General features: G+C 48.9%; 1 protein-coding gene across 1 annotated transcript in view; it reads right to left on the bottom strand.

The window, feature by feature from the left end:
- Positions 1-3,282: 3,282 nt before the first annotated feature.
- LOC311226353 (double-strand break repair protein MRE11-like) overlaps positions 3,283-14,520 on the bottom strand; it is a 58,185-nt gene continuing 46,947 nt past the window's right edge. The window contains exons 18-20 of the mRNA XM_084311782.1: positions 13,261-13,322; positions 7,735-7,840; positions 3,283-5,164 (exon numbers count right to left, since the gene is read on the bottom strand). Of these exons, the coding sequence (XP_084167908.1) occupies positions 5,123-5,164; positions 7,735-7,840; positions 13,261-13,322 (210 nt within the window). The 3' untranslated portion in view covers positions 3,283-5,122. The remainder of the gene's footprint in view (positions 5,165-7,734; positions 7,841-13,260; positions 13,323-14,520) is intronic.

Below are 14,520 nucleotides of genomic sequence, written 5' to 3'. Positions count from 1 at the left end.
GTTGGTAAAAGAATAGACGCAGCCGGGACACATCCAGTGCTGAGGCAGGCGTTTAGTAGGGGTAATAATGCGAGGACAGGGTCAGGTACTTCCTTTAGGATGCGCGAGGGAAGTGCGTCTGAGGGCAGTGGGTGGGGGAGAAGATGGGGTGGGGGGGGGGGGGGGGGGCAAGGGGGAGAGAGATCTGAGGGCAGAGACTTTGCTGATGAAGAAGTGTTGGAAGCCTTCACATAGAGCTAATGAAGGTACGACAGAGGGGGTGGCACAGGGGTTGATGAGGGAGTTTAGGACTTTGAACAGGGCCTGGGGTTTATTGGAATTTGTTGCGACTAGGTTGGAAATGTAAGTTGTTTTTGCAATTTTGACAGCCGTTTAGTAGATGGACAGAGCGCCGTGTAGGATTTGGAGGGAGACATGCAACCTGTCCTTCCTCCACTTCCTCTCGGCACGTCTACATGCACATCCGAGAGCACGCGTGGATTCATTTAGCCAGGGTGTGGGGAGGGGTTTTATGCGTTTAGTTTTAAAAGGTGCTATAGTATTTAAAATATCGGTGCATGACTCGTTGAACATGGAGATAGTCATCGATATTTGGGACACTGTTTGCATTTAAGACACAGATTGGGGAGCGGGAGAAGGCATCAGAAAAGTGGGCAGCAGTGTCAGAGGTAAACGTGCAGGATTTTTTTGTAGGTACATGAGGGGAAATAACAGAGCAGGGGATTTTAGTGGAGAAAACAACAGGTAAGCGGTCAGAAAAAGCAGCAGCACATATATCAATTATATTGACAGATAGTCCAATATATAGTCATATATATGGGTGCACTGCTGCAGTGCCGAGTAGAGTATTGTTTATTAAAAGGATCCCCATTAGCTGGACGCCTTGACGTCGAGCTATAGTCTTCCTGGGGTCCAAGACAGACATACACAAACATAAAACAATCAAGCAATCCATAATCCTAATAACAAAAAGATTAAAATCAATTGCATTGGTCATATAATTTTTTTTAATTCAAAGACAGAAAATAAGACAATCATGTTCATTCTATTTAAACTAAAGAATGTAGGTAGATTCTGAGTTGTTTCATGCCTTTCCACCGATAGAACTAATGTTACTTGGAAGGTTGTTCCATGACCACACAGGCCTGTAATTTAGTTTTTTTTCCCAGGCTATTTGTACTCTGTAGAGGTAGAGTCATCTGCCCTCTGCTGGCCGCTCTGGTACCATGCGTGTGTGTCTCTGAACTGTAGCTAATAGTCTTAACTCATTCAGCGCCGGGGATTTTCCTCAACCTGTTGTAGCTAGGCCATGCTTTTTAAAGATAGGTGTGCGTCACCTTGTTTGTAGAGCTATATCTATATTCTATATTATAGCTATGGAGACAATACTATGGTCATTTGACAGTCTGTATCTTCCGTCGAACATGCAAAAAAATACATTTTTTCCATGTATACGTCCGTGCGTTATGCCGTGGTGAATATATACGTTTCGGAGTGATCCGGGCTAATTCCTGGAAAGCTGAGTTATAGGGCGCTACGTGAATTCTACTAAAAAGCATTGGCGTTTCATCCCTGGACAGGACACGCTACTATTTCCAAATCAACTGTATGCATTGTGTTTCGTTAACACTTTGAGCGCCACGCCTGGTTTTCCGTTTTACCGCTTGAATGCCACCATCGGCGCCAATGTTAACGTTAATATCGCCTAATCTATGTTTTAAATTATGGCTATGTGTCTAATCTGCCCATCGCATTATCAAAGACTATTTTCCAGTCAGTGCTGTGGAGGCAGATTGTTTTTTTATCGCGTCGTTTCCGTTTCAGAGCAGTTAGAAAAGCCCCCGTTTTGATATAAAAAACAGCTCATTCTGGAGCATTCTATGAAAATCGTCTTTTAGTGGAATATTCCACAACGTTGATATTCGTCGGCCTTTTTATGAATCGTTTTCAAATAAACGCTAGATGATCAATATTATACGTGCACGCAAGCACATTACGGCCGCGCACTGATAATCGCTCCGTTGATTTCCTCACTGACTTTTACAGTGAAACCGAAAGAAGACATTTCACAAAACAGCTTATAACTTCATCAAACTTACTCTGATTATCCTACCACTGATAACATAGAGTCCTTACCTGACATCAGATGGTATCCAACTGGTATATTCCAATTCCTGATCACCATTCGAAAAAATCGATACGTGTATGGATCCAACGCGATACAGTAGAACTCCATGATCCGCGGGGCTCTGAGGCTCCAGAATGAACTCTGGTAACCCCGGCTGGATCAGTGAACTGGAAAATGTGGAGTACCGGATTTTTTTCCCCATTCATTTTCATTGAGTCCATTCCAAAATCACTTATGTCATCTGGGAGACGACAGGGGGCGCTTTTTTCCACAGTGATCGCCGGCGCCCCTCGGCTATACTCGGGTAGGCTCGGGTGATGCAATAATTTTTCAGATCGAAAAAAAAAATAAAAAAATCCGAGAAATCTCGTGAGTGGCATTCTACGTCACTATTAAAAACCCGAGAAATCTCGTGAGTGGCACTCAAAGTGTTAAGATGCTGTGACTTATGTGTATGATTATGACTTGGGGGTCGCTGCTTTGTGTCGTGTTTGGTTCGTGCTGCTAATTGAGCTAACGCTAGCCAGCTGGTTATGCTATATGGCATATTGCCATTAGCGTGCGAGCATTGGCGTTGGCCACATGGACCGGGCATGGCACGGAGTAGCGACGAGTCATTGTCGTGCATATGGGTCACCTAGCAGCCTGGTGCAGGCCGTGTATAATGTATAATGCATATGACATTTACCTCTGCTAACGACTGTATTGTTTTCTGCTTATGTGTTGCAGAAACCACTCTGAAACACTCAAATCACTCTGAGATATCGCTCTCATTCAACAACATAATCCTAATTAAACTACAAAGGACTGTGCTCTGTGTCCGTGTCCACTCTCTGACCGGGGTTGTGCCGTTGTGGATAAAGTGGCTCCGGCTAAACAACATTACAAAACGTTATATCTTCCAATAGTGACCGAGAGACCATGAAATGAGATGCAGGGAGAGTATCGCGTGTAGAAAAAAAACATTTATTAGAGAACACGAGGGTCCAACACAGACCAATAACAAGACACAACATATGGCTAGTGTTGCCGCAGCAACGGGGATCCACCGAGCCCGACCTCTGGTATCAAGACACCCGGGAGGTTGGTTCCCATCCAAAAGCAACTCCGATCCCCCGACCCCCCCCCCCCCCACATTTATCACACCCCAGCCCTTAACCCTTTCACTGCCGCACTACCAGCCCTTAAACCCTAACCAGGCACTGTATGCAGAGCGAGAGGATAGGTATGAACCAAAACCATACAGTCGTTGGCAAATGTAATCACGGCGGTAGAGGCTGGCACCTCGTAGTCGATTAATCTGTAGTGTTGAGTGGTCTGCACACGGCGGGCGACAGACGTCGCCTGGCGATGCAATCGCCTGTTGCTCAACAACAATCGCTTATCCCCCCACACCAGAGGCGACCGTCGCTCTGTCTAGCTGGGGGTGTGGTTACTTGTTTCCCCCCGGGAGATATAGGAGGACGGACCGCCGGGACCGGACGTCATGTTGTTGTGAAGTGAGCATATTAGCAGCTCTTCACTAGCACTAGCAGGTAGCTGTGTTGCGCGTTACGAGGGAATATTAACCTGTAAAACCCATATTGAGCTGGAATTAAACCACCATATACGAATACAACCTCTCCTCATTCTTCCTGACATTACTGCATGCCTGATCGCTACGATACGTTCATTACCAACGATTGGACAAGTATTGTTATGCAGCTGCTGAGAGAGTGTATTTTTCACGGAAGACGCAAACTGTTTTGTTCTCAACCATAATTTTCTTTGGACAATAAACCTTACAAACTACATCAGCTGCAGCCTGGACATTAAACTCTGTCAACATCCACAACTTCTTTTGTTACCCGAGTATAAAAACACTAGTAGATGCATCGTGGTGCATTGTTCATTTATTAGTTAATGACAAGCGGCCACTACAGCTTCTCAAACTAACGTTATTTATTTAAATTGTTCCCATTAATAATAATGAACATAAGTAGCATGGTAATAATACGGAGGTTATTGATCAATGAATGTATTGAATGATACATTAATGGTGTACAAATGATACACCAGTAGAACTACTGTAGAAGTCATGTTATTTCCTCATTGTCCTGCCTGCCGTCGCCTCCAAAAATAGGATCGAGGCGATTTTGAGCGAGGCGACAGAAATAGCTGCGCGACCGTCGCTTCAGAATCTCCTGCCGTGTGGGTTCTCTCATTCATAACAATGAAGGCGATACAATTCTGTCTGTCGGCTCGCTAAAAAAATCGGTCGCCTGGCTAAAATCGCTCGCCGTGTGGGGACCCCTTTGGTCTCAGGTGACTTAAGGTGACTTTGTTAGTCGAGTTTTATGAGTTTCCTTCCACTGTGAATGACAGTTTGTATACATCACATGTATACAAACTCTGCGTTATATTTAAAAGGGGCTACATACATACTGTACCGACTACTTCGCCTGTTTTAATCTCCACCCATCGATCATCCATAGCAACACTACTAAATCACAGACATCCAAGAAGGGGGATCCCCCCTTGAACGGCCCTTCTAAGGTTTCTCTCCTCCACATTGCCTGTGGTGCTTTTTTCCTATTGCTAGGTTTTTAGTGAGTTTTTCCTTACCTTCGCTGGGGTATGTCTGGGAGGGTTGTTTTGCATTTCATGATGGCTTTTTTTTTATTATTATTTATTATGATGTTTCTTCTCGACTTGTCCAGCCCATGGGAACATTAACGTGTGGTTGCGGGCTCTACAAATACATTGGATTTGATTTGATTCTGAATAACTCCACATGGGAAACACAAAATTGTCAATGAAATCAACAAATAGATTATTTAACAAAGTCGTATGACTGTGACATTCTTTAGTGGAGGCAACGTTATCTGTCCCAGATGCTTGGTAAATTAAACATCTGTTCAGGAACCACCTGGAACTGTACATGAGTGTCTCACTAGCCAATCAGAACCAGAACAACAACATCAACAGGTGTTTATATGAAGACTGTGGTCACAGCTATCTTCTCGCACGACCCTTGGGACCTTTGAAAGGATTGTCCTGAGAGAGAGAGAGAGAGAGAGGGAGAGAGAGAGAGAGAGGGAGAGAGAGAGAGAGAGAGAGAGAGAGAGAGAGATATGAGAAATGACTAAAAGAAGCTAGGGATGGGAACAATTAACTACCTCGTCAATTAATTGTTGGTCTCAGGTGATGAGCTAGTTGCTACCCTTAAAGCTGCAATAACGAGGGCGGCCGGGTAGCGCAGCGGACTAAGCGTCTGTCTACCACCGCAGAGACACTGGTATCGAAACCGGCTGTCAGCGGTTCCTCCGGCTTGGCCGGTCGTCATACTGGCACAATTGGCAGTGTCAGCGGGAGGGAAGCCGGTGGGTGGTATCCTGGTCGTTGTAAACAGCGACTCCTACAGGTCGGTCAGGGCGCCTGCACAGCGAGGGAGGGAAATGGTGATGGTAGTGTGACCTCCCACGTGTTACACTTCACTAACGAGAGTCCTCGCTGCCAGGTGAAAAGAGGCTACTGGCTGTCTCCTATGTATCGGAGAAAGCATGTGATAAGACTTCAGGGCTCCCTAGACCGACCAGTGGGGGGCACATGTGCGCAACGACCAGGAAGGGGAGGGGGGAATTGGCATAACGACTCAATTGGGATGGGAGAAAAATACAGAAAAATAGGAGGAGAAAAAGTGGATAAAAAGAAAAAGCTGCAATAACGATTTCCTGACCACTAGGGGGCCGCAAGTCGCCACTATATATTTCCCCAAAACAAAAGCCAGACACAATCTTGTTGTAACTAGGATTCACTGGGGGAAAACAACAACGTAGGTTAATAAAATAGGTGGAGCTAAAACGCAGGCCGGGTTTGGTCGACAAAGAAAATAAATTATGGAATTACAACAGACTGGCTGCCGGTAGCGCGGGTTGTTTTGAGTAAAACACCACGACTCAGTGAGACCTTCTATTAGCAGGTGGTCGTAAGAAGTTTGGAAAATATGAAAGATACTGTCAGAAAATAGTTATTGCAGCTTTAACATCTCAAAAAGTCTATATATAATGTTTTTATTCTCGTAAAAATAGTGACAAACACGCACATGTTCCTACGGCCAACACCTCTGCACATTGTAATTACACATTAGAGCAGGGGTCGGCAACCTTTTTGATTCAAAGCGCCATTTTAAAATGTTCTCGTTAATCCGTGTGCCATAACAACATTAAGGTTAACATTAAGTTAAATTATGACACCAGAATGTAAATCTCCAACAGATCTTTAACTCTATTCCATCCATATAAGCAACGTGTATAGCAATAGTTTTAATAACCATTTTTCCTCTCATAATTATATAAGAGCGCTATACAAGAATGCTGCCGTCTTCATGAGATGCTTGCTCGCCATACCTGGACACATTCAGCCTCGTCTGCCTCATCCTTTAACGTTTTCTCATGTTTGGTCTCAAAATGGCGTTCAACACTCAATGTTCGGCAAACAACAACAGACTGATCCTTCTGATTGAAATATCCCTGGTATATCAGTCAAACTACCATAAATAACAGGCTGTGAAAGAGGTACCTCGGCGTGGGGATGAGAGGACACTTCACAACATTTCCAAAAAGGTTCCTCTCTTACACACTTAGCTAGCGTGCCATTGGTTAAGATACTGCGTGGTGCCAATAGGGAGGTGTAGTCCGACGTCACTGGTTGTTCCACCCGTATAGGGATTTATCATTGGGAAAATGGATTATCGGCTATTGTAACAATTCTGCCGCATGGGAATTGAAAAGCTTTCCATTTTTTTTAATTATCTTTTTCCTCCTTCTTTTCCGATTTTTCTCCCATCCCAATGTTAGTCGTTATGCCAATTTCCAATCCCCCTTCCTGGTCGTTGCGCACTCTACCCCCTACCGTCGGTCTGGGAGGGCGGAGACTATCACATGTTTCCTCCGACACACGTGTACCCAGCCCACCGCTTCTTTTCACCTGGCAGCGCGGACTCTCACTGGGAGAGTGTAACGTGTGGAAGGTCACACTACCTCCCTCCAGATCCTTCCCTCGCTGTGCAGGCGCCCCGACCAAACTGTAGGAGTCGCTGTTTTACAACGACCAGGACCCACCCACGCCGGGTTTCCCACCCGCTAACACAGCCAATCGTGTCAGTATGGACGGTCGGCCAACCCGGAGGCACCACAGCCGGATTCGATCCCACTGGCTCTGTGGTGTTAGACAGACGCTTAGTCCGCTGCGCTACCCGGTCGCCCAAGCTTTCCATTTTTGCACAATCTTTTGCACAGAGTTCCCTTCTACCACTAACATTATTGTTTAAGCATTTTTGGTTGAAATAAAATTTGGCGATTTCTTTTTATGATTAATTGCGAATATTTTCATGTTGAGCTATAGATTGTGGATGAATAAGCACAGAAAGGTACACCATGCCAATGGTCATGCTTTATTCGTTTTAAACGAGACGATTTAGAAATGGGGAATGGGGGAAATACATTGCGTTGGAACAGAGGGTGGAACATGAAAAACGGCAATGACGTAACCACCACACCTCCCTATGGTGGCACCTGTGCCTACGGTCGCTGAGCCCTGCGTTAAGAGGAAGGGTTTGATCTTACATCTTCCTCGTCACTGTCAAAGAAATCCACTCCTTTAGACGACAGGCTCTGGCTCTGTGACGCCCGCTTGGTGAAGGAGGCGGAGGAAGAGGAGGATGAGGGCGTCCTGCGGGGAACAGAGGAGGGAGAGAGAGACGGGGGAGGAGGGAGAGAGACGGGGAACAGAGGAGGGAGGGAGAGACGGGGAAGGAGGGAGAGAGAGACGGGGAAGGAGGGAGAGACGGGGAAGGAGGGAGAGAGACGGGGGAGGAGGGAGAGAGAGACGGGGAAGGAGGGAGAGAGAGACGGGGGAGGAGGGAGAGAGACGGGGAACAGAGGAGGGAGGGAGAGACGGGGAACAGAGGAGGGAGAGAGAGACGGGGAAGGAGGGAGAGAGACGGGGAGGAGGGAGAGAGACAGGGAACAGAGGAGGGAGGGAGAGACGGGGAACAGAGGAGGGAGAGAGAGACGGGGAAGGAGGGAGAGAGAGACGGGGAAGGAGGGAGAGAGACGGGGAAGGAGGGAGAGACGGGGAAGGAGAGAGAGAGAGACGGGGAAGGAGGGAGAGAGACGGGGAAGGAGGGAGAGACGGGGAAGGAGGGAGAGAGAGACAGGGAAGGAGGGAGAGACGGGGAAGGAGGGAGAGAGAGACGGGGAACAGAGGAGGGAGAGAGACGGGGAAGGAGGGAGAGAGAGACGGGGAAGGAGGGAGAGAGACGGGGAAGGAGGGAGAGAGACGGGGAAGGAGGGAGAGAGACGGGGGAAGGAGGGAGAGACAGACGGGGAAGGAGGGAGAGAGACGGGGAAGGAGGGAGAGACAGGGAAGGAGGGAGAGACAGACGGGGAAGGAGGGAGAGAGACGGGGAAGGAGAGAGAGAGACGGGGAATGAGGGAGAGAGAGACGGGGAAGGAGGGAGAGAGAGACGGGGAAGGAGGGAGAGAGACAGGGAACAGAGGAGGGAGAGAGAGACGGGGAAGAAGGGAGAGAGACGGGGAACAGAGGAGGGAGAGAGAGACGGGGAAGGAGGGAGAGAGACGGGGAACAGAGGAGGGAGAGAGAGACGGGGAAGAAGGGAGAGAGACGGGGAACAGAGGAGGGAGAGAGAGACGGGGGAGGAGGGAGAGAGACGGGGAACAGAGGAGGGAGAGAGAGACGGGGAAGGAGGGAGAGAGAGACGGGGAACAGAGGAGGGAGAGAGAGACGGGGAACAGAGGAGGGAGAGAGAGACGGGGAACAGAGGAGGGAGAGAGACGGGGAACAGAGGAGGGAGAGAGAGACGGGGAACAGAGGAGGGAGAGAGAGACGGGGGACAGAGGAGGGAGAGAGAGACGGGGGACAGAGGAGGGAGAGAGAGACGGGGGAGGAGGGAGAGAGAGACGGGGGAGGAGGGAGAGACAGGGAACAGAGGAGGGAGAGAGAGACGGGGGAGGAGGGAGAGAGAGACGGGGGAGGAGGGAGAGAGACGGGGAACAGAGGAGGGAGAGAGAGACGGGGAAGGAGGGAGAGAGAGACGGGGAACAGAGGAGGGAGAGAGAGACGGGGAACAGAGGAGGGAGAGAGAGACGGGGAACAGAGGAGGGAGAGAGAGACGGGGAACAGAGGAGGGAGAGAGAGACGGGGAGGAGGGAGAGAGAGACAGGGAACAGAGGAGGGAGAGAGAGACGGGGGAGAAGGGAGAGAGAGACGGGGAACAGAGGAGGGAGAGAGAGACGGGGAAGGAGGGAGAGAGAGACGGGGGAGGAGGGAGAGACAGGGAACAGAGGAGGGAGAGAGAGCCGGGGGAGGAGGGAGAGACAGGGAACAGAGGAGGGAGAGAGACGGGGAACAGCGGAGGGAGAGAGACGGGGAAGGAGGGAGAGAGACGGGGAAGGAGGGAGAGACAGACGGGGAACAGAGGAGGGAGAGAGAGACGGGGAACAGAGGAGGGAGAGAGAGACGGGGGAGGAGGGAGAGAGACGGGGAAGGAGGGAGAGACAGACGGGGAACAGAGGAGGGAGAGAGAGACGGGGAACAGAGGAGGGAGAGAGAGACGGGGAACAGAGGGAGAGAGAGACGGGGGAGGAGGGAGAGAGACGGGGAAGGAGGGAGAGACAGACGGGGAACAGAGGAGGGAGAGAGAGACGGGGAACAGAGGAGGGAGAGAGAGATGGGGAACAGAGGAGGGAGAGAGACGGGGAAGGAGGGAGAGAGAGACGGGGAAGAGGAGAAGAGCAGTGAGTGAGTGAGTGACTGGTGAGTGAGTGAGTGACTGGTGAGTGACTGGTGAGTGAGTGAGTGAGTGAGTGAGTGACTGGTGAGTGAGTGAGTGACTGAGTGAGTGAGTGAGTGAGTGAGTGAGTGAGTGAGTGACTGGTGAGTGAGTGAGTGAGTGAGTGACTGGTGAGTGAGTGAGTGAGTGAGTGAGTGAGTGAGTGAGTGAGTGACTGGTGAGTGAGTGAGTGAGTGAGTGAGTGAGTGAGTGAGTGAGTGAGTGACTGGTGAGTGAGTGAGTGAGTGAGTGACTGGTGAGTGAGTGAGTGAGTGAGTGACTGATGAGTGAGTGAGTGAGTGACTGAGTGAGTGACTGGGTGATAAGGCTGAGCCCGAACCCTGTTTTTAGGGTTCGAACGTTCGCCAGGGTTTATCGAACGAACGTTCGAACGTTCGTTTTTTGTAATTTTTTTAATAAAAAAAAATTCTTTATTACGTTTTTTTTTTAATATAATTTTTTTTTTTTTTATTATTATAGATCCTACGGAGGGCGGCATTGCATAATCTATTGGTGAAAAAACATGTTTACCGTGGTGGCTGTTCATGTAAACATGTAATTAAACAAAGCACTCAGAAGAAAATAAACAAGCTACTGAGTACTGCATGCATCAAAGTTCCTACTTATGATAAACAATAGCCCTTGCACACCGCAGTCACGTAAGGGGCTAGATAAACAAAGGCATTCGTTTTGTGGCATTAACGTTATATAGTTAGTGTTACACGTTCAATAACAGGTATTCACTCTTGGTCGACGGGAAGGAGAGAGGCGCGCGCCTCGGCTCCTTCCACCGTCTACCTCGAAACGGGGGACGGTAGAGAGACAGAGAGACACCGGCGCGGGGGTCCCGCCGGGCTCCCAACACGCCTGCCGCCTCGGCTCGGCCAGAGTTGTTTCCAACGCAACCACCTCCCGCCATGAGGCTCGCGCTCCGTGGCCGAAAAAGGCTGGTATTCATTAATGATCCTTCCGCAGGTTCACCTATGGAAACCTTGTTACGACTTTTACTTCCTCTGCGGGGAGCTAACGCTACGTTAATGCTTCTCGCAAGCAGATCAATGGCGGCATTGCCGGAAGTAAAAAAAATAATAAACGTTTGCCGATTGGTGGTAACAGCAGAGGCGGGTGCAAGCGGTGTGACGTAATTGGCAGAATCGCCTGTCATTCAATCAAAATTGTTCTATTGCATTGGTTGAGACTAGAGCTCTGGTTGAGTATCCAGCAACAGCCCGGCAGAGACCATACTGGTTGAGCCGAGGGACTCAGGGGACGCGCCGCTTCACATCGCCTCACCGTCGTTGCGCCTGCTTTATTTTTTTTCACCGAACGTTCGAACCCATTAATTAAAGTCCGAATGTCAGCTTAACGAACGAACGGTCGAACGTTCGGGCTCAGCCTTACTGGGTGAGTGAGTGAGTGACTGGTGAGTGAGTGAGTGAGTGAGTGACTAGTGACTGAGTGAGTGAGTGACTGGTGAGCAAGTGAGTGAGTGAGTGACTGGTGAGTGAGTGAGTGAGTGAGTGAGTGAGTGACTAGTGACTGAGTGAGTGAGTGACTGGTGAGCAAGTGAGTGAGCGAGTGAGTGAGTGAGTGTGTAGCTATTTCTCAGTCCACAGGCTAAAACGTGATCAACTCAAGTTTCATGTTTTTTTTTTATCTACTTTTTCTCATCCTTTTTCTGTGATTTTTCTCCGATCCCAATTTACCTCTCGTGCCAATTCTCCCTCCCCTTTCCTGATCGTTGCTTGCATGTGCCCCCCACTGGCCGGTCGTAGGGAGGATAGAAGCCCATCACATGTCTCCTCCGATACATGTGGAGGCAGCGAGTCACATCTTTTCACCTGCCAGCACGGACTCTCATTGGCGAGGAGTAACGTGTGGGAGGCTCACACTGCCCCCGCCATTTTCCTGTCTTTGCTGTGCAGGCGCCCCAGCCGACCTGTAGGAGTCGCTGTTTACAACGACCAGACTACCACCCATCGACTCCCCTCCCGCTGACTCTGCCAATTGAGTTAGTATGACGGCCGGCCCAAGCCGGAGGCAACGCTGACAGCCGGATTCGAGACCGGTGTCTCTTGCGTTGGTGACGAGTGCAATGTCCGCTGCCAAGCCCTAAATTCAGAGCAGAGCAGTATCCTAATGACTTTTATGCTCGATAAGGTGTTTTGCAAATTCTGTCAACATACCGTGGACTGGACCCGCAAAAACATGTGCGAAGATCACTTCAAAAGGACCGTGCTTCCCAAAACACACCAACTCTCTAACGATGATCTCTGGTGATCACAATAGATACAGCTAGAGGGCGAGGCTAATCACTGACACTATTGTGATTTAAATAGCTATGTAACGTTACAGTACATAGGACTATAGATGGAAATTATAGCTTCTTGCTAAATCTGGTGCACCCATCTATTTGCAAATGATTGTCAGTAGGCCTACACACTGTCCTTTATAAATGAAATAAACTAAAGGTGCATAAATTATGCATTACTATTTCCATCAAAATAGAATAGATATAGCTAGGCTACTGACATTGTGATAAAAGTAGCTAGCTCTATCTTGTTTACACTTGAAATGTGTATTTTTATTTTGTCACTGTATTTCTGAGTTGCAGCACTTAAAAACATTAAATGGACTGTTATATCTTATTAAATTGTGGACATTTTTCATTCCCACTTATTAGACACTATTTCTGATGGTAAAATGGGCGTAAAAGGCAAAATACAGAATTCTGAAATATTAAAATGGAAAAAACGGAATTTGGGAAAAAATATAATGGAATTTGGAAAATAATAAAATGGATTTCATATGGCTCTACTCTCTGTGCCGACCATGAGACTCCGGTAGCGCTCATCTGGGGATAGAAGCTCCTTCTGAGTCTCTCTGTACCGGCCATGAGACTCCGGTAGCGCTCGTCTGGGGATAGAAGCTCCTTCTGAGTCTCTCTGTACCGGCCATGAGACTCCGGTAGCGCTTGCCTGGGGATAGAAGCTCCTTCTGAGTCTCTCTGTACCGGCCATGAGACTCCGGTAGCGCTCGTCTGGGGATAGAAGCTCCTTCTGAGTCTCTCTGTACCGGCCATGAGACTCCGGTAGCGCTCGTCTGGGGATAGAAGCTCCTTCTGAGTCTCTCTGTGCCGGCCATGAGACTCGGGTAGCGCTCGCCTGACCGCAGCGGTGCAAAAGGCACTACCAAGAGTGTGTGCATGTGGATGTTGTGTGCAGTCAATGTATAGTTAATGAGTTAGTGTTGCATAGAGTCCACAGACCGAACCGTAATGTGATCAACTCAAACACACCTCTGGGGGGCCCTGGGGGGTTTCACCACCGGGGTGTCTTCATCCGAGTCATCGATTAGGATCTGGAGAGGAAGAACGAGAAGATGAGGTCGGGGGGTGGGTCAAGTCAAGTCAAGTCAAGAGTTTTATTTGTCACGGCATACGGATATACAATGAAATGCGGGTGGTCTTGCCCGCAACGATGTGCAATTGGTACAACATATAATAGAATCCAATACAAAAAATGTGTGCAATAAAATTGTGCAATAACAGGTAGCAGGTAACAATACATTTGTGCAATAACGGGTAACAGTTAACAGTTAACAGTAGTAGTAATAGTAGTGCAATACACTGTTACTGTTGCTAATACTAATTTAAAGTGGCCTTTCCTTTTGGCAATAAGTGAGGGTGCGTGCGGCCTGAGTGTGTGCCCGCTCATGCTAAAGTGTTACAGTGGTACTCAATGTTCATTGTTCAGGACTCTGATGGCCTGGGGGAAGAAGCTGAGCCTAAGCCTCTCTGTCCTAGTAGCTGGGGTTCGCAGGCGTCTGCCTGACCTCAGCAGCTGAAACAGGCTGTTATTGGGGTGGTGGGGGTCTTTCATTATCCTGCAGGCTCTGGATTTGCACCTCTTGTTGTATAGAACCTGCAGGGGAGGTAGTGCAATACCCGTGGTACGCTCGGCTGAGCGCACCACTCTCTGTAGGGCCTTCTTGTCCTGTGCCGTGCTGTTTCCATACCAGGCAGTGATGTTTCCGGTCAAGATGCTCTCTACAGCTCCTGAGTAGAAGGACTGGAGTATCTTCCCCGATACTCTGAACTTCCTTAACTGTCTCAGGTGGTAGAGGCGCTGTTTCGCCTTCTTTACTACTGTGTCTATGTGTGTTGACCATGTCAGGTCCTCTGAGATGTGGACCCCCAGGTACTTAAAGCTGCTCACCCTGTCCACGGTAGCCCCGTTAATCATCAGTGGTGTGTGCGTCTCCTGCTGTCCTCTCCTATAATCCACGATCAGCTCCTTGGTTTTACCAATGTTCAGGAGCAGGCTGTTGTCCTGGCACCAGCGTTCCAGTACCTCAACCTCCTCCCGGTAGGCCTTCTCGTCGTTGTCCGAGATCAGCCCCACCACCACCGTGTCGTCTGCGAACTTCACTATGGAGTTGGAGCTGAACTTGGCCACACAATCGTGTGTGTAGAGTGAGTACAGCAGGGGGCTCAGAACACAGCCCTGGGGGGACCCGATGCTCAGGGTGATGGTGTTGGAGGTCTGACCCCCCACCC

This window comes from Notolepis coatsorum (genome assembly GCF_963971535.1).
Source record: "Notolepis coatsorum genome assembly, chromosome: 1".
Classification (NCBI taxonomy): Eukaryota; Metazoa; Chordata; class Actinopteri; order Aulopiformes; family Paralepididae; genus Notolepis; species Notolepis coatsorum.
Note: the sequence above shows the minus strand (reverse complement) of the source record. Positions and strands in the feature narration are given on the sequence as shown.